General features: G+C 38.3%; 3 protein-coding genes across 3 annotated transcripts; 1 reads left to right on the top strand and 2 right to left on the bottom strand.

The window, feature by feature from the left end:
• Nucleotides 1-884: 884 nt before the first annotated feature.
• On the bottom strand, nt 885-5,569 carry LOC102777279 (extracellular calcium-sensing receptor-like). The gene is made up of 8 exons (XM_006795495.3): nt 5,448-5,569; nt 4,960-5,305; nt 4,343-4,630; nt 3,582-4,133; nt 3,272-3,490; nt 1,967-2,090; nt 1,391-1,863; nt 885-1,307 (listed from the first exon to the last, which is right to left on the bottom strand). The coding sequence occupies exons 1-8, from the start codon at nt 5,453-5,455 to the stop codon at nt 885-887; spliced, it is 2,433 nt and encodes an 810-aa protein (XP_006795558.3). The 5' UTR covers nt 5,456-5,569.
• Nucleotides 5,570-8,471: 2,902 nt separating this feature from the next.
• LOC102776986 (extracellular calcium-sensing receptor-like) lies at nt 8,472-13,564 on the top strand. Its single transcript, XM_035909804.2, has 10 exons — nt 8,472-8,502; nt 8,644-8,803; nt 9,141-9,429; nt 9,533-9,619; nt 9,978-10,169; nt 10,821-11,090; nt 11,151-11,354; nt 11,452-11,671; nt 12,437-12,553; nt 12,663-13,564. Exons 1-10 carry the CDS (start codon nt 8,472-8,474, stop codon nt 13,562-13,564), a joined length of 2,472 nt encoding a protein of 823 aa, XP_035765697.2.
• A 3,429-nt stretch (nt 13,565-16,993) lies between these two features.
• Nucleotides 16,994-20,889, bottom strand: LOC102776689 (extracellular calcium-sensing receptor). Its single transcript, XM_087851550.1, has 13 exons — nt 20,740-20,889; nt 20,437-20,577; nt 20,196-20,348; nt 19,908-20,108; nt 19,507-19,654; nt 19,403-19,428; nt 19,145-19,339; nt 18,904-19,034; nt 18,664-18,760; nt 18,395-18,518; nt 17,794-18,266; nt 17,616-17,696; nt 16,994-17,350 (listed from the first exon to the last, which is right to left on the bottom strand). The coding sequence occupies exons 1-13, from the start codon at nt 20,887-20,889 to the stop codon at nt 16,994-16,996; spliced, it is 2,277 nt and encodes a 758-aa protein (XP_087707676.1).
• Nucleotides 20,890-23,716: the final 2,827 nt, after the last annotated feature.

Consider the following 23,716-nt stretch of genomic DNA (forward strand, 5'->3'; position numbering starts at 1 on the left):
TGACCTCAAAGCCCATCGCTCATTCGGTCGGCTAGTTCAGTCATTGTGCAAAGGTACTGTTTAAGGTTGGGGAGTCCTGCAGTCAGCTGAGACTGAAGAAGTCACTTGGATGAGTAAACGAATTGTTTTCTCCTAAAAAACACTATGTCCAGATGAACAGAATTAACTGTTTTTGCAATTGTTTCTGTTGTTTACAAAGTACTTATATGAGAACAGACTTCAGCAATAAAATGTAAAAACTAACATGACTACCCTTACATTTTACATTAGATTTTGTAATTTTGTCTACAATCTACCATATCATCTATCTGCCATATTGTTATGAATATATTCATATTTTTCCTTGATTATTGCTTTGGTAATTGAATTTAATGGCCTATTATTAAAATATTTATTTCACCGGTTACCTCACTGTTACCAAATTACCAAGCTGTAATGGGAAGTTCTTCCAAAACTGTCTCATTATCATTTTACAATAAAACATATTTTCTATATTTATTCTTCCAGGTTATTCAGTGTGACATAGAAAATTAAAGATATGATCTCTTCAGAGTAGTTCAGGTAGAAATAATTCATAAGGAGACAGAGGCAGTGAAAAGTAGATATAAATTTATTATGGGCTATCACTTGACAATCAGAGAAAAGATGTTACAACAAGCATGTACCCAGGTCTATCGACTCTCCAAATAAGAAAGTTCTTACAGATCAGCGCTTGTAGGTTGTATAATTGTTGCATGCTGTTCATATGACGCAAGAGAATTTAAATTTGTTTAGTTTTTTTGTTTTTTTAATTTAAATTCCAGGTTTAGCAACACAAGCGTAGGTTTATGTGTTTAAAATCTATTTCTTATTTATTACACTTTTTATCACCAAAAAATGTAGTTTCATCTTTGCATCATTTTTTTTTTGCAGTTTTTTTCTGGTCTTAGCAATATAATATAGCACTTTGGAACAAAAATGCAAAAAAGAAGTGCAAAAGCTGAAGCTAAAATGGCAAAAATGTGAACCGCTACTGTATATTTTCCAGCTGTGCTCACATAGACTGGGATAAAAGTAATCCACACTGCAAAAAATATTAACATGCTGAAAGCAATGAACTTTGCCTCATTAAAATTATCAGGCAGGTTTCGAGCTAAAAAAGCCATTAGAAGGCACCCACAAGCCAGGATGCCAATGTATCCAAGAACAGACCAGAAGCCGACCTCTGAACCGGGGACACACTCCTTAATGATGGTAGCCCCGTGGTAGTCTGTGTTATTGTTGGCATGAGGTGGACTAGTGAGCAGCCAGATAAAACAGATTATTACCTTAAAGAATGCAAAAATAACAGGAGAATGGTCATTTTTAAGTGACACAATGAATAGATATTGATAGCGGACAAGATTTCTACCTGGACAGCTGTTCCTAAAAGCACACTTGCTCTCTGCTGGTTAGATCCAAACCATTTCATAACATTACTTCTTGGTAGTGTGGATCTAAACGCCATCAGAACCACTGCTGTCTTGGCGAGGAGGCATGATATGCAGAGGGCGAAACTGATCCCAAATGCTGGGTACCTAATACGGCAAAGCCAGTCTGAAGGCACACCAATAAACAGCAAGCCAACAAGGAAACAAATGGCAAGGAATGCCAAGAGGAGAAAGCTCAGTTCCATGTTGTTGGCCCGAACCAGTGGTGTGTCTTTAAATGAAATGAATATGGTGATGATGAAAAGGGAAAGACAGGCTCCAAAAACAGATGCAACACATAATAGAATACCCATAAACTCATAGTAAGATAAATATTCAGTAGTCCTTGGTATACAGAGGTTCCTGGCTGTATTGGACCATGTGTCTGCTGAACAGCGTGAGCACTCCAAAGAATCTGGTGATGAACAGAGAACATAACTTTTACTTTATTGAAGCCAAATTTTAAATGCCAACATAAAAATATATGTTTGGATTAAAAATAAAGAAGGAAAACATACCAGTCTTATTACTAACTTCTCCCTCAGTACAGGGGACACAGTCATAACAGCAGATGGGTTCCCCCTTTCTCCTGACGACGCGAGTACCTGGTGGACAGCTGCTGCTGCATACAGACTGGATAGCCTGACAGGGAGTTTAATCACTCAGAAACTATAGAGTCTAATTTTAGTTTTATACACAAATCCAAAAGTAACTTGTTCTATATGAGAATAAATATGCATTATAGATTTACAAAGTAAACCCAAGTCAAGCTTACAGGTATTATGGAAAAAGCTGAATAATAACGTTTTAACAAAACTTCAAGCAACGAATAAAAGGGTACCAATTATACTTTTTATTATGAGCGCTATATGTTTGTTTTGGTTTTTTTTTAGCTATATTATGTCTTTAAAAAAAGAAAAGATCAGCATAGTCATGAATTACATTAAAGTGAAATAAAGTGAAATGCTAACTTTGTAAATAATTTGTGGTGTTCACAAATGTATATATATTACTATGGTATATGCATTCAACTGCAACTTATGGTCATTAATATGAGGTCAACATTAATAACTTCAATACATTCATTATTGTAAACATACAATGGTGAAAGTTTGTCACAGCCTACATTCTCAGCCCCTGGCTCTCTTTGAGTGTCCATACTGGTCTGCTGAGTATGCAGCGCTTCACTGCTTCAGCTATGCTCCTCTGGCCTGAAACCTGTCTGATTTGGCTCTTGTGGTCTCTGATTAGCGCTCTACACTCTGGACTCTGCTCAATTCAGCTATGGCTCCTCTGTTGCTCAGCCAACAACCAACCCATTTCTCCTCCTGTTCCGTCATGCACTCCCCAACTCTGACCCAACTCGAAAACCCATCCTTTTAGCTAATAAAAGTCCCTGATATAGTTATCTGTCAATCAGATCTAGCTAGCCTTGGCTCATGTTATTGCAGCCTTCATATTTAAATGTCTGTAAATAAAATATGCTGCTAGGCAACTCAGCATTCAGGGTTGTTGTTTTACATATTTCTATGGTGTCATTCCAGATATAAGTGGTCATAATTTATTTATTTTACTATCCCACTCATCCAGTAATAAATCAACTTGAGGAAAAGTCACCAAATGCGAGAAGATGGGCTGTTAATTTAACAGAATAATTAGATTTTTAAATCCCAGGGTTTCAAAATGACCCCTTGGTAGTTCTAGTGTTAACAACAAAGTATGCTGCACACTAATAAGAACAAATACGTTGATGTTTTGATCAACAGTGCATACAACAGTCTAATAGGTGAACATGGTCTCAGGCCTGTTTTCGGAGAACACACCTTCTTCCCTAGAGGCCACTGGATCACTGAGTCATTAATAACTAGGCTGTGTCCAGGTAATGAGGCATCATAGAAGCCGACTTTCACCAAATTAAGAGAGCCATCAGGCGCCCTCTGCCAGTTCATTAGATCGTAATAAGCAATGGGGTCACCATTTTGATCAAAATTGACTTTCTCTCCCAGTGCTGAGAAATTTGCACCTTTCATATAGTGAATGAGCTGTAACAAAAAGAAATAAAATGTTATTTAAAGAAAACATTCAGTAGACTTCAGTATTTTAAGATAACACTGAACCCATAATTTGACTCACCTGCCACGGTTTAAAATGTTTGGGGTCTGCACAGGTGCCATTAAGAAAAGGCCCCTTTCCTACTTTGCAATTACTCAAATCTTGTAGGGCATAGGCAACTAGGTACACAGCCTTGTAGATATTATATGACACTCTCAGCTGTGTCACATCAGAATAAGGAGAGTAAACATCATTTAAATCCTCTGTCCCTTTACATGGCTGTCTGTCAAATAAATTGTCAGAGCCATGAGAATGGGTATTCAGTGACCCATTTAGTCGACAGTCAAAAGTCTCTTCCCAAAATTCTGCCAGGAAAGCTGATTTATGAAGAGAGGATGCTGTAAGACTGGTGAGATGTTGTTTAAGCCCAGGAATTGTGGCAGCTCTCCTGATCGCAAATCCTAATGTTCCCATCAGAAGATCTCCAGACTTTTCCCAGAGTGACTTGGCAGTGGCCCATGCCTCACTTGCAATCCACTGCAGGCCAGTCATGTTCCGACGCATGATCTCTCTCAGAATACTCTGCATCTCCGACTCACCAGAAAAGTTAATGATGACCTTTGAGGATGAAAACTAATAATGGAAAATTTAGATATATTTAATATTTAATTAACTGTAAAAATCCTAAATAATGGATTGTATGTAGAAACTAGGTCCTCTTTAAATATTCTTCTTTCTTAAAGTTAATATTTTAAATATAATAAATATGAAACAAGTCAGTTTTATTACTAATTCTACAAATATATAGATATAAAAATATATTAACATAGATGCAGAGGTACCTGAATGACATTCAGTAGGTCATCTAGAGCCTGCTGACTGACCACTACAGGGTAGAAATGTGTGTAGGCAGCACACACACCATAGTGCACTGACTCCTGAAGGAAGAGCTGGATGGCAAAATGGGCATAATCAGATTCCACACCAATCACTCCCACCCAGGTCCAGCCAAAATAACTAACCAGTTGAGCCAGAGCTCTAATCTGGAAGGTGTCACTAGGCATGGTGCGCATAAAGGTAGGGAACTCCCTTTGGTTACTCAGACAGCTGCAGGATGCAAAATAGCTCACCTAGATTTACAGCAAACATTAGTTAACCATTAGCATGGTGGGTTGCTGAAAGGGCTGTGAAACAAGCATCAACAATCTAATACCACTGCCTTCATAATGATCCACTGATATAGGATTTTCACACTATTTAAAATGCAGAAAGAGAAAGCTGTAAGTCTACTCATTATTAAAAAAAAAAGGATAAGTTGAAAATGTTTTTACATTTGAATGTATTTATATATTTCTTAAAATATAATTAGTTAATCTACACTGCAAACCTGATAAAGGTGTAATTACAAACACAGCAGTATTACATTCAGCACTAGCAGATGCAGGTCAGACTGTCTCACCAGAGGGATATGGAAACAACCCAGACTTCGAAGCAGTGCCATAGACACCCCAGAGCCAGCATCTCCTATGATTACTGAAGACACAGTTCGGCGAACAGCATCACAGCCTACATTAGAGCCATTGTTTTTTAGAACTTGGTCTCTGTAGAAACTCTCAGCTCTGAAGCCTCTGTCTGGCTGCCCATTAACCAACAGCAAAGAAGCTCTCAGAGACACAGGTATGTCATCACAACTGTCATGGATGTGAAAACCTAGCTTTAGGTGTGGCAGGAGATCACTGCGGCCATTGATTTCTTTAATTGTGAAAGTCATGGTCTGCATCCACCGCAAGGCACGAGAGCTGAAACTATACAGAAGTGTAGAAACAATTAATCATACGATACACATCACACAAACACACACATGTAAACCGTAAACAGACATAAATGAGTTTGTGTGTTACAGTAGCAAATGTGTGTTAACTACTGTGAATAATAATCACTTACTACTTATACATATTAGTTTTTGGTTTTTCTTTATAGGTTGAACGAGAAAACACAGGACTGTAATGTAAAGGAAATAAGCCCCCTATAACTACATCTCCATCCTCGTAAAGACTATTTTTATCCTCTTCTCCCCAAAAAACACAGTTATCCAAAACAGCAGCTGAGCCATGTTTGTTGTTCATAAGATAAAGAAATATAAAAAGCCATGCAATCAACAATGTCATAGCTAACTCAGGTTTGAAGGAATGCTGTAAAACCTTAATGATAGAAAATACATAAAAAGAAAACAAGAAGTATGATATTTACAGACACAGTTTAGTTATATACTGTGGGACACAGATCTGAGAGGACTGCCCACAAAGGGGCTGAAACATCACTTAAGGTAACCAGTAGGTAATTTAGAGCATGCTATTGGGTGAAATACGCACGCACACACGCACACACACACACACACACACACACACACACACACACACACACACACACACACACACACACACACATTAATAATATTAATTTGACTGACATCCCATAGCTTTAATATGATATTGTCCCACTCTATACAACTAAAACAGCTTTAACTCTTCAACTCAATCAGACAAGTACTGTTTGCCTAGCAAAAGCCAAACCTAGACTCATCCATTAAACTGCAAATGATTTGTCATTCCAGAGAACATGTCTCCAATGCTCTTGGGTTCACTGGTGGAATATTTTACACCATTGAACTGAAATTAATTGAAGGGGATTTAAGTTAACTGGATTGATTTTAACTGAATTGAGCTGAATTGGATACATATCCCTCTCACCCCCTTGGGTTGTGTCTGTGTCTTATTTTCAAGCTTGGTCCTCTACCAGAGGGTTTCAGGGTTTTGCATTTTATCTTCAGGACAGATACCACTAATGTTTTGCTTTGAATAGGCTGGATATGCTATCCATCTTGACCATTAATTCTCCTGTTATCACTGAGACACTTTGGACTTTACCATTGGAAGTCAGGGATTTCTGATCCATATGCATCACCAATTTTCCTGTATGCAATCCAAGCTCTTTGGTTGTGCTTTTCAGGGTGTGTGCCTGTAACGTTGGACCCAAGAAACCTACGCTGGAGCGAATATGATGACAGCAGAACTTTTATTTAATACTGTGGTTCGTTTACTGGGACACAGACACTCCCGCTTTCTCTCTGCTGTCATGTCCGCTCCCCTCCTCCGACTGTCACTGCCAACATATAAAGAGACACAATCACTGTCAGATCCCAGCACACCTGTTCACCCCACTCCTGTGCCACCCCGGGAGCTCACTGCGTCACCCCTCCTCTGCAGCTGGCCAGAGACCACACCCACGCCACAGTGCCCCACCTTGCATCTTATATCTTACTTCTGCTGAATATGCTCTGGGGCACCTTTGCACAGAAATTACTTGAACCAAATTAAATGTGTTTATTTTTGGATTTTTTTCTTGAATATACAAACAAAGTTGTGTAAAGGACCAAAACTACTTACATATTGCAGTTTATGGATCCTTTCCGCATTAGAAATTGTTATTCTTGTCACGGTTCTGGGTCAGTTTCTACCCAGTATTTTGAGTTTATAATGTTTTGGTTTAATTTTCCATCAGGGATTGTTTTCTTGTTCTCTTGTTGTGTTGATGATGACGATTATGATGTTTATTATAAGAGTTTCATGTTTCTGTTTATTTGTGTTTAGGATTTGTTCTTCGGTTGTGTCTGCTCAATGTCGAGTCTGCGTCTTAGTGTGATGGTTTCTTGTTCCTGTTTTATTGTGAAAGTCTGCGTCTCATGTGAGTGTGTTCAGTTTTACCTCTCGTCTCGTTAATGACTCCCAGCTGTGTCTCCCACCTGTGTGTAATCTCCCTGTGATTTTCTGAGTGTATTTAAGTCGTGTCTTCTGTGTTTGTAGTTGCTGGTCCGTCTGTGTTTCCACCCTGCTTCATCTGTGTGTTTCCCTGCAGTCTACCGTCATCTGTTTCCGCCCGCTCTCATTCATGTCCAGGTTTGTGTTCTGTAGTCAGTTTAGTCTTTGCTCCGTTCGCCATTTGTCCATTTCCTTTTTGTGTTTAATAAACCACCCTCACACCTGTACAAGTGCCTGCGTTTGGATCCTCCTTTATTTTCCACACGGCTCATCTCACTCGCCGTGACAATTCTAGCATTAGAAATGACCCAGAGGCACACCTTTGTTTTTGTTTATCACTTTGCTATGTAAGTCTTCTCTGACATGTGACAAAACAAAATATATTCTGTTCCAATGCAAACACTTATGGTAACTCACTTCTCAAAACAAATGAGCATAACACACTGTAATTATACTACTAAAATTTCCCTGCAAAAGGGCAGGGAAATATTCAGTTAAACAAGAACCACTCCTAGATTGCAAACCTCCTCCAAGGAAACTCAGTGTCTGGACAGTATTTACTCTTAACGTCCTACATAATGTTTATATAAATTCTATATAAACATTATGTAGGGTTCAAGGTCAAAAAAGTTTTACCTTTTTGACCTTGAAGAAGAGGTCAGAGATCAAACATAATGTGATATTTAGAATTCCCATATATCATTCCTTATATGCCTGTATGTTGTTAATACAAACAATGGCAGTAAGAAGCATAGTTTTAAATCACTCTATATAGCATTATAATCGCTAATAGACCTTGGGATATGTTATCATGCTGGATATGTTAACATGACCTCACCCCCCTACAAAGATTTATGGAAATTCAATCAAAATGTTTACAGACAAAATGACACACAGCCACGCACAACAAAACCTTACTGGTCATCATAAGTAAACTTTATTAATTATTCCTTTCTTTAAAGACTAACCATAATTTAATATATTAAAATATATTGATGTTTAATTGATGTATGTTTTCCCAATAAAATATTTAAAATACATTCTAACTCCAGTACAATGCCATTCAGAGTGCAGTAAACATTTTTAGTAAATGAGGTGGGGCTGCTGATGACCAAACCACACACACTCTAGCTCTGGATTGGATATACTGATAATGGGAGGGCCATATACTGACTTTAGATACGGTATATAACCTTGCCTAAAAACGTTTCCTGTTTTTGTGGGAATGTGTAACACTATGCATCTACTTACCTTTCTTCCTTTGCTTTATCATGTTGGTATACTTACCTTAGCTTACACACAAACCTCTAATTTTACCTCTTCAGCCACATCTGCAGGAAAAGTGTGCATTCTTCAAAACAGCTTTGAGCCAGGCTTTATAGCTGAGGGTGACTACATTATTGCAGGAATCTTTCCCCTTCATTATAACCAAGAAATGCCAGACCTTAACTGTACCTACAAACCACCGCCAGTGAAGTGTAATGGGTGAGCATAGTACACTGTTTCTGTCTATCTATTATTTATTGAATAATGTGTCATTTTGTTGCACTGTGGACTGTATTATTATATGGAGTATTTATACATGCCATTTACTACAATTCAGTGTTAATGTTATCTAAAGTTTTAGACAGTATGCCTAACTTGCTGTAAGAAAGAGAGAGTAAGAAAACAGGGGAAAAGTAATCTACTGTGCTAATGCACAAGACAGCTATAAATCAAATTACTACTAATTTTAAATCAGAACAACGCTCCCTGTTTTCCGTGTTTCTCCACTCTTGTTGTGTGTAATGTGTATTGTATTTTTATGTCTTCTGAGCCACAGATTTGATCCCAGGGCTTTCCGCTGGGCTCAAACGATGAGGCTGGCAGTTGAGGAGGTAAACCAGAATCTGGAGCTTTTGCCCAATTACACCCTGGGGTACAAAATCTTTGATTCATGTGCATATCCACTGACTGGCCAGAGAGCTGCTATGGCTGTACTAAACGGGATGAGTGAAGATGACTCTCCCATGTGTAGCGGTGCTTCTCCACTCCTTGCTGTAATTGGCGAATCTGGTTCTGCTCAGTCCATTGTGGTGTCAAGAATCCTCCAGCCATTCCGAATCCCAATGGTAATAATGCCTCTTTTAGTTCTAAATCCTCCAAACCTGCAAGTCATCATTATGATCTGTTATACTCTCCTCTCCTTTTTTTTTTTTTTTTTGCTTTACACAGATCAGTTACTTTTCTTCGTGTGCATGTTTCACTGACAGAACAAAATACCCTACCTTTTTCAGGGTGATCCCTAATGATGATTATCAGGTAAGGGCCTGAAAACAAAACAAACAGAATGATTTGTCAGTGCTCTATCATTTAAAATATAGATGTTGAATCTTTATGTATTTTCAGTTGTTCCCTTACTAAAATAACCAAAATGTATAACCAATGTAGTGATTTACAAACCATGGCATTTTGTGGTGTAGTTTTGAAACTACACTGCTGAATATTAAGTAAACAAATAAGATTTAAAATATTCAGACTAAATACCAGTAATGTAATTAATTAATTTGGTCTTCCAATGACATACTACATCAGAGTCTAAATAGCATATTAAGACTCAATAAAATTATTAAAATATGTCAGTGAACTGAGTAAGCTGAATTTATTCTGTTGAACCCAGGTGAAAGCAATTGCTCAGCTGCTGGTACGCTTTAACTGGACTTGGGTGGGGGTGGTGCGAGGAGATCATGAATATGGCCGTTTTGCTGTGCAAGGCTTAATGAGAGAACTACAGGGTACCAGCGTGTGTGTGGCATACCAAGAAATGATTCCTCTGCTCTACAATCAACAGAGGGCACTGGAGATCATGCAGGTAGGTAGAGACCAGCCCTGATATGACTTTTATTAGAAAGTTGTTTTTCCTTTTTCACTTGAAAACTTCTGAATTCCTAATGCTGAAAGAGTTTTGCAAATATAATGTAGTTTGATCATTTAAAGTAAAAAGAGAGTTTAAAATACTCAGTTTGATTCAAAATACCCGTATTGTAAAGGAAAAAATCAGTAGACAGAACCAAGGTTCGGGCACTACACTAGTTACATTTTTGTATACTACTGATACATGAATGCTTCTACCAACAGCACAACTTCATCAGGCACAAAACAATTTAACTAAGGAAATATGCAAACATCAAACTGGTGTGATATGTTTACATACTTGCGACAGCAAATTTTGCACTCTGCAAGAGAATTGCCAGCCATTCAGTTACCAAAACAACATTGACTTGTAGTATATCAGGAACAAAAATCCTTACAAAAGCTGCTTTTTAATCCCAAAATAGTGTTTTTAGACTGGCACAGGCCTTTAGTCAATCTAACCCCAAATGCCAACAGATGAGATTATTACAAAAATCTAAAATCATATCAATGTTCCTTTTCCTGTCGCCATGTTTTAAAATGATGTATTTTGCCTTCCCTCTTCCTTGCAAACTCCTTCCTTCTTCCTCATGCATTACCTTTATAAAAGGTAATGCGTAGATCTTTGGCAAGAGTGGTGGTAGTATTTTCAGCTGAGGGGGAAATGACGCCTTTCTTGAGAGACTACATGAAGCAGAACATCACTGGAATCCAGTGGGTGGCTAGTGAGGCCTGGGTCACAGCATCTGTCTTTACAGGGAAAGAGTATTACCCCTATCTGGGAGGTACAGTCGGGTTTGGCATCAGAAAAGGTTATATCTCAAGACTCAGCAACTACTTGGAAACAGTAAACCCACAGAGGTATCCCAATAATATGCTGGTAAAGGAGCTGTGGGAGGCTCTGTATGGCTGTAGTCCTTCACTGTCTTCTGCCTCCCAGTTGCCATCTTGCTCAGGGCAAGAGTCACCACTGAAGCAGCATTCAGCCTACTTGAATACATCCAGCCCTAGAGTGGCCTATAATGTATATAAGGCTGTATATGCAATTGCTCATTCCCTGCACAACCTTCTCATGTGTCAACCAGGCAGTGGGCCTTTTAAGAACCAGTCATGTGCACAAAGTGACAATGTACTGCCTTGGCAGGTATAGTCCAGAATACTTACCATTAGTTAATACCACTTAAAGTCTTGTCTGCTGTATGTCTGCTTAAGTGTTTCATGTTATGTAATGGTTTCTCAAGATCCAGTACTACCTGCAGGAAGTGAAATTTATAATTGCTGGGGAAGAGGTAAACTTTGACTTGAAGGGTGACTCTATACCCTATTATGATATTATCAACTGGCAGCGAGGCACAAGCGGGAACATTGAATTTGTCAACGTGGGGCTGTTTGATGGAACCAAACCTGCTGGAGAGGAGCTGGTGATCCAGGAGGACATGACAATGTGGGCAGGGGATCAGAGTGAGGCAAGCTGCTCACACTGTGTTTTTACCTTCAGATGTCAACTGTTGAAGTTCTGTAGGTTAAGATGGAGGTAAGTCAGGTGTGCAGGACAGTTTGGATCTGATGTCCATCCCTTTGCATACATGGATAGTAAACAGTCAGTATTCAAAACGAGACATAAGGATAAGGTATGTTTGATACTCAATCCTCTCTGTAATCCTTACGGCACAACTCATCAAAGGCATTTGTAATTCTTCATTCAAATTCCATCATGACTGTTTTAAAGCAGCTAAGTCAAATACCTTGAAGCCACAATAACTTTTTTCAGTTTTGATGATAGATGCATAAATATTACAGGGAATAAATTTGTAGGTAGTAACTCCTTTCTCTGTGGGCAAATGACAGCAAAGTCTTTTTCATTTTTTTTTCCTGGTTACATTGACTAAATGAATAAAGGGGGGAAAAGTATGGTTCTATTATTTAATAAGTGAGGAAGGAGAAAATATTGCGCATAGTTTTCCAGGGGTTAAACTGACACAAATTGTAACCTACATTATAACCTGCATTATAAAATCCAGGCATTTATTTACATTGACTTAAAACAGAAGAATTTGAGGAATACATATTTTGATTCTTATTTGATTAAGCAATTAGCCTTTATTTAATTGTTTGTATGATCATTGGCCCAAGCAAATAATTCCGTAACTAACTATTATATTCGTAGGACATTCTTTCACTCATCAGAGTTTGGATTCATATGCTTTCTACCTTGCCAGGTGCCAGTGTCTGTATGCAGTGCCAGCTGTCTTCCAGGGTCCCGGAAGGCTGTCCGTCGTGGGGAGCCTGTCTGCTGCTTTGACTGTGTACCATGTGACAATGGCAAGATTAGCAATCAGACAAGTGAGTTTAAATCTAAGTATTACAGGTCGCAGCATTTTAAATGTAAAGTTCTGATACAATTAGGCAATATTTAAATGAACTCTTGCTTTTTTCACTCTCTGTCTTTCAGATTCAATAGAATGCACATTTTGTCCTGAGGACTTCTGGTCGAACAAAGACAGAACAGCCTGTATCTCCAAAAAAGTGGAGTTTTTGGCCTATGATTCCTTGGGTATAGCCCTGACAGTCACTTCTGTGGTGGGGGCTTGTCTCACTATAGTTGTTTTAGCAGTGTTCTTTTACCACAGAAACACTGCCATTGTCCGTATCAATAACTCAGAACTTAGTTTCTTTATCTTATTTGCTTTAACACTGTGTTTCCTTTGTTCTCTGGTTTTCATTGGAGAGCCAACATTTTGGTCCTGCATGCTGCGTCACACTGTCTTTAGCATTACATTTTCACTTTGCATCTCCTGCATCCTGGGAAAGACACTGGTGGTGCTGGCTGCTTTCACTGCCACCCGTCCAGGGGAAAACATCATGAAGTGGTTGGGACCCAAGCAGCAGAGGGCCATTATTTTCAGCTGCACTCTGGTTCAAGTAGTTATTTGTGGGGCTTGGCTAATTGATGCACACCCTTATCCTTCACGAAATACTAAATACGAACGCTCAAAGATCATATTGGAGTGTAGCGTAGGATCAAGCCTTGCATTCTGGTGTGTTTTAGGATATATTGGTCTCCAGGCCTGTCTCTGCTTTGTACTGGCATTTCTGGCACGCAAGTTGCCAGGCAACTTCAATGAGGCCAAGTTTATCACTTTTAGCATGCTGATCTTCTGTGCTGTGTGGCTGGCATTTATTCCTGCTTATATCAGCTCCCCTGGAAATTATGCAGATGCAGTTGAATCCTTTGCCATTTTGGCCTCCAGCTTTGGCTTGCTATTCTGTCTGTTTGCTCCAAAGTGTTACATAATTTTATTAAAGCCAGAAAAAAATACAAAACAGCACCTAATGGGAAAAGAAAAGAAGTAATCAGTTAACCATTTTAAAGTTGTTTGATTTGAAATTTCTATTCACTGTTTAATATTATTTCTTGACCAATTCTAATATACAAACCTATTTCCCAAAAAGTCGTGATCAGGCTGGAGAAGAAAGTGGTACTGAAAAAAGGAGGAGGAACATTTTGCAACTAGTTAGGTTAACTGGCAGCAGGTTAGTAACCTGATTAGTTATAAAAAGAACATCTTAGAGAGACAGAGTTTCTCAGAACTATAGACGATCAGGGGTATGGCAAACTGCCAAATTCTGCATCTACATTGTTGAATAATTTAAGAATAATATTGCTCAACATAAATTTTTGTGGAATTTGAATATGTCACCCATAATATATGGTCAATGTATGCAATATAATCAAAAGTTTTCTCAGAGAACACAGTTTCTCATATCATCCACAAATGTGAGTTAACACTCTATCTTGCAAGAAGAAACTATATGTTAGCATGATTCAAAAAGGCCACTCTCTCCTGTGGGCCAAAGACAAGTTAAAATCCCAGCAACTGGTCTCCTCAGTTCCAGGATGTTTACACATTGCTGTTGGAAGAAGAGGGGATGCAGTCAACATGGGCCTGTCCCAACTTATTTGGGATTGGTTGCTTCCATCAAAAATTAGTTGATATATTTTTTTCAATAGTGCATTTTCTCAATTTAAAAATTTGTTATGTTTTTCTGTGTTATACTGGGAATAAAACAGAGATTGGCAAATTATTGCATTTTGTTTATTTACAATTTACACAAGATCCCAACTTTTTCTGGATTTGGTTTGGATTATTAGATTAGATTATTAGAACAGGGAATATAGTGTAGTAGACTGTAGAAGAAAACAAATATGTATATATATATATATATATATATATATATATATACATATTTTTTTTAAAAAGAAAAGAAAATGTTATATTAGCGTTAAAGAAATTCGATAATATGTTGGGGGGAGACAACATTGTCTGTGGGAGGACTTGTAAAAGTAGAGCGTCTCTTCATTGCCCACCTGGCTGTGTCTTCAGAGTTCCTGCCCTGGTCTGTGTGATTCTGGTTCCCCAAACCTGCTGAACATCTTCTACACCAGTGATTCCAAAGTGTTCTTGGTCTTCTGATCAGGCCACTTAATGAAAAAGACGACAAATTCGAAAACTTAATGGTTTCCTTTCTTGGTACTGGCTCTCTCTGTCCCCTTTGTAGCACCCTTTTACAACCCAGTAAAGCAGGGGTAGCTCCAATCTGGCCACACAAATAGCTATGGAAAACTGTTATTTAATAAATTTTATAACATGTCACGCTGATAAAGACCTCACCTATTCATGCTAGAGTAATAAAGTAATAGATGAATAATTAGATGACTGAAAAGAACAAATTTTTTTCACTTTGTACAATATATGTGTACAAAGTAAAATAAATACTAAAAATAGTACATTTTCTATGAATAAACAAAAACATTCTACTTCATAATTACATGGCAGTCTGGGCAATACACTACCAGAATTGTCTGTCAGTTTTTTATATTTATTTCTTACAGTTTAAGCAAAAAGATTTGTGCTGACAGGTTTGTTTCATTTACTACAACATTGTTAATTTATTATATAGAATAACTGAGACCTGCTGTTGAACGTGATCCTCTTTTTGTTATAATGTGATATCTCATTAAATGTGTAGGTAGCTGGCCAATGTTCCCTCTAAGCTGCGCGCGTGCACAATCTCGGTCTCTGCGCACAGAAAAAAATCTAACCTGAATTGAATTGAAATGAAACGATGCCACCTTATCCCATAGTCCAGCCAATAATGCGATTCACATTCGTATATACGCAGCTAATCAACGTGGTTGACAGTCTATGACAGCGTCCTTATGTGCCGACACCAGTGTTTTAGCTAGCAAAGCGGCGTGGCTAATGTGGAGTGAAGCCACGTTAATGACAACATGTAGAACCATTTGAGATGTGAGCAGGACAGACGGAACAATTGACGGAAAAAGTGTGGACTTTGTACCAGTTTTTCAATTGTGTTGATAGGCCACGTAAAACCAGAGTTATGATAACAAAAATATTTGCAATGTTTGTTTTTTTTCCTGAATATTATCATTGTTTATATTTACTGTGGGAAGAAACGGTAAAACCGGCGTTTTATAAGGAAAACATTCGAAAGCACTCTCTGCCTGTGAGCAAAGACAAAACCAAAAAACCCCACCCTTTCCTATTGGTGAAAAAATGTCGACCAATCAAAAAATGATATGGCAACATGACATTTAGTTGTTTAGGAAGGGGGGAAGTTTTAGAAGTGAAGGGGGTGCTTTGAGATGTGAGAGATTTGCGACGTTTAGCGCAAATCTTATGTACTTACTGTGTTGTCTTCTGTAGTTAGTGTGTAGTGTAGTCAATAGTTTTGTTGTGTGTGTCAGAACAATGAGGCGACTGCTGAATGTTACAGGTGTTACAGGAGTGATACATCTCCTGTTATCAGGCCTGCAGGTATCAGGCTTGTGATGTTCTCCTTTATCTCATAGTGGAAAGAAATTATTTTTTTTGAGTGGCATAAATAATTTGCATCAAATTTCATGCAGAGCACTTGATTGTTCTACAAATAGTGTGAAAGGTTTGTTTAAAACAATGCATTGGCTGCATTTTTAGGTAAACAGCTGCAAAAAACTTTGTTGTTTGCATAACTCAACATTGGATATTATATACTGTATTTTGCAGACAGAGAGTTATAGGACTCTCTCCCAGACCACAGACTTATACTCATAATACAAGTCACAGCTTTATAAAAAAGAAAGAAAGAAAGAAGAATTCATAGGCTGTATCCTCCTGAGGCCGCATTTGTAAGACGAGTATGTCAACGGCAATGTGACGAAGGCTGTCCAAATTCACAGACTCTTCCAAATGCAGCCGACAAATGCGTCCTCATTTTCCCCAGATTTGAAGGATGGGTCAGGTGTAACCTTCGTGGCCCACCATATCCCAGAAGTCATAGCGCAACCCAGCCAATTCCAGTTTCCAACAATGACAGCAGCTACTTAGTTTTAATATTACTCATATTACTCTTCCTGGATCACAAAATAAACTTTTAAGATATTTTCATCTATGTATGGACAGAGTAGAGCCGTGGAGACCTGGCTTTTATGGTTTTATGTTGCTAAAAAGGAATAAAGGTCTGTTGTTCGATTTAACTGACTGGCTTCGAGTTATCCGGCTAACCTCCACACCACATGCCCGCTGGACCTGCTAGGCGCTCCTTTGTTGCCAGACTGCCGTTACAACTATTAAGTGATGTACTAATCCACCTGTGCATGAGAAAACATAAGCTTAAAAACAAAACAACAAAACAAAGATCTCTTATCTTATTTTGTTTTATTCTCTTTTAACTGAGATGACATAACATGTTTACTCTGAAAAACATACGTTATATAGATGTTCATCTACAACATTTTCTGGTCACGCCTTTTTTAATATTTCTCTCAGGGTGCAGTAAAATGATATAGCATTTGGGCACAAAAATACAGAGTAACAACCCATAACTAGATGCTAATATAGCAAATATTTCCACTGCCACAGAAAAGTTTCCAGGAGAACTGACATAAGCTGGGATGAAAGAAATCCACACAGCCCAGAAAATCAGCATGCTGAAGGTGATGAACTTTGCTTCATTGAACCTGTCTGGTAGTTTGCGTCCAAGGAATGCCAGGAGAAGACAGATAAAGGCCAGTAGGCCAATGTAGCCAAGGAGCAGGTAAAACCCTGGAGGCCATGGCTCTTTACACTCCACAACAATCTAAAGATGTCCAGAAATGTGTTAGTATGGATTTTGAGAGATGGTACATTGTGTGATTATACTTATTTTATGATAATGTTTAACAATTTTTAATATCAGTACAGAGAGATGATTTGTGTTATATTTTAACAACTAATTACTCACTAACTACATTGAACTATGTTCTAATCCTGAACTATAAGGATTAGAACATTTAAGACTATGGTTATGGCTGATGGTAATATCAAAATAAAGAAATAAAGTACAGTCTTGGTGCTTTACTCACTTTTCCAGTTGAAGCTTGGTAGTTTGGATTTCTGAATGGAAAGGGAGGTGCGCCCAAGACGCAACCAGTACAGAGACAGATCTGGGGGGAAGGATTGGATGACAGAAGAATACAAGAAGTACCAAACATGTGCAATATTCAAAACCATTACATTTAGACAGTTTCATATCCTTCCAACCTGAGGAGCTGTAGTGCACAAGATCAGAATCCTCTGCTGAGATGTTCCAAACAGCATCCGACCCCTGGAACCTGGTACGTTCGTCCGGAAAGCCAGGAGGACTACAATAGTCTTAACAAGGAGGCAGGACAAACACAGGACAAAGCTGATCCCAAATGCTGCCTGGCGGAGCCTACATGTCCACCAAGACGGCTGACCAATGAACACCAGAGAACACAGGAAACAGAGCTTGAGTGACAGGAGAAGCAAGAAACTTATTTCTGAGTTGTTGGCCTTGACGATGGGTGTATAGCGGAAACGATGAAAAACAATGGTGATGATGGTGGTCAGTATGAATCCCAGCAGGGTAATTGCTACCAGGATGATTCCCAGTTTGTCATAGAAAGACAGGAATTCTTCTACTCCTGCAACACATTTCACTTTTTCTTTGTCTGACCAGAAGTAGTCAGGACATTTGATACATTCAGTGGAACCTTTGAAAACACAGAGCACAGAAATATGTATGTAAAAAGTCAGAAACTATTCATTACATATCTGTCATTTTAAATAACTTTAATACCATTTTGAAAAAAACAAAAAACAAAAAACATATATGGGCTACCGGTCTGGTTGCTGATCTCTCCATCTGCACATGGCAAACAATCAAAGCAGCATTTGGGCTCTCCTTGGCGTGTGGCCTGCCTGCTGCCAGGGGGACACGGAGCACTACACTGAGATACAGGAACCTGAACAAGGAACAGGAAAAATATGTAATAATGTGAATCAATAGATTGTTTTAGAGGATTTGACACAGTTTATCAAATAATTTTCAACAGCTTAAAAATGTTTAGTTTCAAGTGGCATAAGGAGTTTGGGGTAACAATGACCTACCTGTGACTGTCCTTTTGTCCATACAGTCATGTCCTTCACTATGTGCAGTTGCTGTCTTTGAGGAGCTGAACCATCATAGCTTCCAACTTTGATAAATCTGGCATACAAAAATTCCCAATAAATAATTTAAAATTGCAATCAGGCCAAATAATAGCAATGAATGAGTAAAATTAATATAAATATAGCTTCTTGTTTATGAATACTGACACTTCAATTGCATCATTAAGTATTATGTTTTACCTAATTTTATCTGTGCTGTCCTTCTGCCAATTAATGATATCATAGAGAGGGACTGGCTCCCCATTGGAGTCAAAATATACATTTTCATTTAACTGGTTGGTAAAATTCACAATTTTCAGATGTTGAAGAAACTGCATGAAATAGAATTTAAAAAAAAAATCAACACTGACAAACAAAACAGATGATTTCAAAAGAACGTTCACAAACCTTGTGTAACATATTTTGTCATAATTTCAATTACCTGGCCATTTGAAAATGAGCTGTGCTTCTCACAGAATCCCCTGCTAGGTCCCACAGAATCACAGTTCAAAAAAGTGTGCAGAGCATGGGCAATAGCATATACAGCTTTATACACATTATAGGATATTCTGACCTTAGTTACATCACTATAACTGCTATAAACATATCTGAGATCCTCTAAACCTGTGCATAAAGGCTTTTCAACCACACCTGCATAATCTATATAATCCCGCACATTAAATACATATTTTTGTCCCACAGTAAGTCCGGACATGTAACCAGAACTATTTTGAGGACCTATTTGATAAGTATTTGGATCTTTAAAGTTATCCTGAGTATCCTGTTCATATTTGTTGGTTCTGTCTCTTTGAAACTTCAGCTTACAACCAAACTGCTCTTCCCAGAACATATTTACAAATTCCATTCCTGGTTTGGGAGAAGGTCGGACATTTAAAAGAAACTCTTTCAAGCCAGGGATGCTGACTCCAGGGAAGGAGAAGCCCAGTGTTCCCTCCAGAAGAGAGTGGAAAATTGGTGAAGCCAGTCGGCTAGCAGTCACCCAGGCTTCACTGGCTATCCACTGTATCCCTGTTACATTTCTCCTGGCAAGCTGTAGAGGCACAAACAAAGGAAAAACAAACAAACAAAATCAATTTTATGATCAGTTTCATTTGATTTTCGTATTTTATTAGGGAAGTACTGCAAAATATCTCATGCTATATGCCTAATCACACACTGGCAGACTTAACAGCTGAGATACTTACTTCTGAGAACAAATCTAGCAGCTGTCCTTCTGTGGCAAAGACCACCACAACCCGAGCAGTTGAACTCTGTAATTTGTCTGCTATTTTTTGTATCTCAGCCACTGTGGATGATTTTGAGATAGTGAGATGAAATTCTACACACCCACCTTGTTGTCCAAATAGATCAGAGAATGCTTGGATCCCATAAAGACTATAGTCATCCTGAAATGTATATACATAAATGACTTTAAGATAATGTTGTTATTTAAATCTAACTAATTTTATATTTCCAAAAAGTCTTTATCTCACCGTGGTCCCTATTGTGCCCACCCAGAACCAGCCAAAGAAAGTAACAAGCTTTACGAGACCTCTAACTTGAAAGAGATCACTTGGCACAGTTCTCAAGAATGATGGGTACAATTGCTTATCAGTAAGACAGGTACAGGTGGCAAAATAACTCACCTATAGAGAGACGGGTTATTTTATAAAACTGACTTAAAACAAACTCTAACCATAAAACATTATTAAATGTGATTAAGCAATTTATTACCAGTGGTATGTTGAAAGGGCCAAGTGTGTGAGCTACAGCTCTTGTAGGGGAAGAGGATGCAAGACCAATCACAGCAGGCACCGGAGAATAATACATACATGTGGAAGACTCTCTTGTCTTTATTTCTTCTGTTGTGTTTTCCTTTATATATTTTTCTGTATTTTTAAGGCTGTTATGCATTATGCTGTTAACTTTAGTACCTCTATTTTTCATTTGTTTTGTTGTTATTCCTACAGTTGTTAATGTTTTCATTTCAGTACCTCTGTTTTCAGTTTCAAGTATTTCTGTAACCTGACTTTTCACTGCTTCAGAGTGGCTGACTAAGGAAAAAAGAACTTTTAGACTGGTGTGGACATGGTCACAACTGTCCATAATCCAGTAGCCTAGTTTAACGCCTGGTAACAGACTTGAATTACGGTTAATTTCCTCCACTGCAAACACCATGGTCATCATCCAGCGAAAGGCTCTGAGGTCAAAGCTGTCGAGAAATAAGGTGAGTATTCTTTAGCGATAAAGCAATCACTTTAACACAAACACCCAATGTAAATCATCTCTCTGCACCATAGACAGTGAAACAAAAGGGACACTATTATTTTTGATACTGAGATTTCAGTATTTTAGGGAAGAAAAACAAAAATGAAGACTCAAAAGATATAAACAGTACACTTATACTCACCCGCTGCAAGATGTAGTTTCTGGTTTAGTTTTGTAGCTATACTGTGGATCACTGGCAATATAATGCAGAGGAAAAACCCCTCCAATCACAACATCGCCATCCAAGCGCAAGGCTAGAAGCTCACTTCTTTCCAGTTTTACACATTGAGGTATACTAGAATCACTTGTCACATCCCCTATCTTTAAACCAGGTTCTGTCTCACTTACAACATCCTCTTTTCTCAGAACATGTCCTTCCACCCTTTGGAGCTGTCTTTCAGCTACAGAAGCATCAAAGAACATAATATAAGCAAGTTTAAAGACACAAAAAAGCAGCCAAAGATAATTACAAACGGTTGAATTCATAATGCATAATCCACTGTAGCCGTATAAAAATTGTGCTGACAACAATGCATCTCCAACATAATCTCTAAGAGTCTAATGCAGTGCATTAAAAACTATGATGGTTATGCTATTGCACTTATTCATATGAGTCATCATGAGATCACCCAATCAGAGTGAAATGCAAAAGGAGAGTGAATATTATTGTTCAAAGTTATGAAATGTCTTAAACCGTCTTAATAAGATTATAATAATAATGAAAAAAAAAAAGAAACTGACACATATTTCATTTAAAAAAACACCACATAAGTAATGACAATGATTCTATTTGCTGCTGAGTTTGAATTGATTTTCTCAATATAATGTTTGTTTCAATAGCAAAGTTATGTGGAAATATCCATAGCCATGTTCCACAAATAGTGATGCTCATACCATATTTCTACCACGTAAATATTAATCTTTTCATTATATTATATTATATTATATTATATTATATTTATCAGAAAACCCAAGTAAAGTAAATGGACTGGTTCTTATATGAAGGGGCGCTGCTCTTGCGGCGACCAGCAGGTTGTCTCTGTCTGTCAGTGTCAGTGTTTTAACATATTTTATTTCATTCCTTTATTCCTTTATTTTATTTTATTTTATTTTATTGCCTGAGGAAACCCTATAGCATCGGCTTGTGCTTTGTGGAACTTCTTTTAATTAAGATGGGTTTTTTTTATTTCGCATGGTTTTATTGGCAATCCTGACGGTTGTTTGGAGTCATTGCTACTCTCAATTACATACTCACGGGAGTTTCTTCTGGATCTTCGGTGGAAAGGCCCGTCTCTGGACTCTTTTCACCCTCCAGTGTTTTCCAGCTCTGGATTATCCAGTAACCACAGGGGCACTTTTGTTTTTAACAGAGTCAAAGCAAGGAAGCGGGGTAAGAAGGGAGGCCTACGTCAGCGATTGCGGAAGCAAATACAATACAATCGTATTCCTTTACCATCAATAATCCTGGCTAATGTGCAGTCTCTGAGGAGTAAATTGGATCAACTGCATTTGAACGTCGCACACTTACGTGACTACAGGGATACATGTCTAATGGCATTCACAGAGACTTGGCTCAAGGATTCTGACCCTGATTGTTCTCTGGAACTAAATGGCTTTGGGTTTCCCATACGTTTGGATCAAGACCCCGGAGCTACCCAGAAATCTCAAGGAGGAGGGGTGTGTTTGTATATAAATCAGAAATGGTGTAAAAATGTGACCGTTCATTTTATCTGCCGAGGGAATTCCCACAGATCAACGTCACCGTCGTTTACGTCCAACCTAAAGCGAATCCTAAGAATGCGACTGACACCATCTCCAACGTCATCCACTCACTACAATCTCTCTCTCCTGAAGCCCTTAATATTGTTCTTGGGGACTTTAATCGCTGCGACTTGAAGAAAACACTGAGCAGTTTTTATCAGTATGTGAACTGTCCCACACGCTTCAATAAGACTCTGGATCTGTGTTACGGTTCCATAAAAGGTGCGTATACATCTGTGGCTGGCCCCGCCCTCGGATCCTCGGATCACAACACGGTGCATCTTCTGCCAGTTTACAAGACTGTACTGAGAAGAGAGAAAGTGAGGAAACACCGCATAAAGGTTTGGAGTGGAGATGCCTCTTTAGCCCTGCAGGGCTGCTTTGACTGTACAGACTGGTCGGTGTTTATAGAATCATGTAGAGACATTAATGAACTCACTGACGTTGTCTGCAGCTATATCTCCTTTTGCAGAGACATGATTATCCCTTCAAAGGTTGTTCCTTTTTCCCTAATAACAAACCATGGTCTTCAAAAGCTCTTATGAAAGGAAAAAAGCTTTTATTGAAGGGAATATCTTGAAAGTTAGAGAAATTAGGAAGGAGATCAGATCAGAAATTTAAAAATCCAAAATAAAATACAAGGATAAGGTAGAGGCGGAGATGGGTAGCAATAACCTAAAGGTGGCCTGTGCAGGCATGAAACACATGACTGGTCACTGTTACAGTGACTGTAATAAGATAAGTCTCCCTGGTTTTAGTTCAGACTCTCAGTTAGCCAATGAGCTGAATAGATTTTATTTGAGATTTAATGATAATTATAATTCAAGGAATACACTTGATTTCTTAATAGAGAGCACCACGAGTTGCTACACCAGGTATTTTCACATGTTTGATTGCTAGAGGTTTATGCTGGATACCCTTACTGATGCAAAGGGGATTCATGTCTCCTGCTTGAATTGACCCAACAACCTTTTTCTTTCTACAC

Source organism: Neolamprologus brichardi, chromosome 14 (assembly GCF_056152115.1).
Source record: "Neolamprologus brichardi isolate AB-2024 chromosome 14, ASM5615211v1, whole genome shotgun sequence".
In the NCBI taxonomy this organism is placed as follows: domain Eukaryota; kingdom Metazoa; phylum Chordata; class Actinopteri; order Cichliformes; family Cichlidae; genus Neolamprologus; species Neolamprologus brichardi.

What these genes read in the sequence shown, in the direction of transcription:
- LOC102777279 (XM_006795495.3), bottom strand. An exon ending in ACCTACTGAATGTCATTCAG is followed by an intron (nt 4,134 to 4,342) that starts GTACCTCTGCAT and finishes TTCCATTATTAG; the next exon opens with TTTTCATCCTCAAAGGTCAT. An exon ending in TTTTAGGAACAGCTGTCCAG is followed by an intron (nt 1,308 to 1,390) that starts GTAGAAATCTTG and finishes GCATTCTTTAAG; the next exon opens with GTAATAATCTGTTTTATCTG.
- LOC102776986 (XM_035909804.2), top strand. Translation starts at nt 8,472, where the DNA reads ATGGGAGGGCCATATACTGACTTTAGATACG. An exon ending in CCGCCAGTGAAGTGTAATGG is followed by an intron (nt 8,804 to 9,140) that starts GTGAGCATAGTA and finishes TCTGAGCCACAG; the next exon opens with ATTTGATCCCAGGGCTTTCC. An exon ending in CAAGATTAGCAATCAGACAA is followed by an intron (nt 12,554 to 12,662) that starts GTGAGTTTAAAT and finishes TCTGTCTTTCAG; the next exon opens with ATTCAATAGAATGCACATTT.
- LOC102776689 (XM_087851550.1), bottom strand. Translation starts at nt 20,889, where the DNA reads ATGATGACCATGGTGTTTGCAGTGGAGGAAATTAACCGTAATTCAAGT. An exon ending in GCTCATTTTCAAATGGCCAG is followed by an intron (nt 19,035 to 19,144) that starts GTAATTGAAATT and finishes TATTTCATGCAG; the next exon opens with TTTCTTCAACATCTGAAAAT. An exon ending in AGAGATCAGCAACCAGACCG is followed by an intron (nt 18,267 to 18,394) that starts GTAGCCCATATA and finishes GTGTTTTCAAAG; the next exon opens with GTTCCACTGAATGTATCAAA.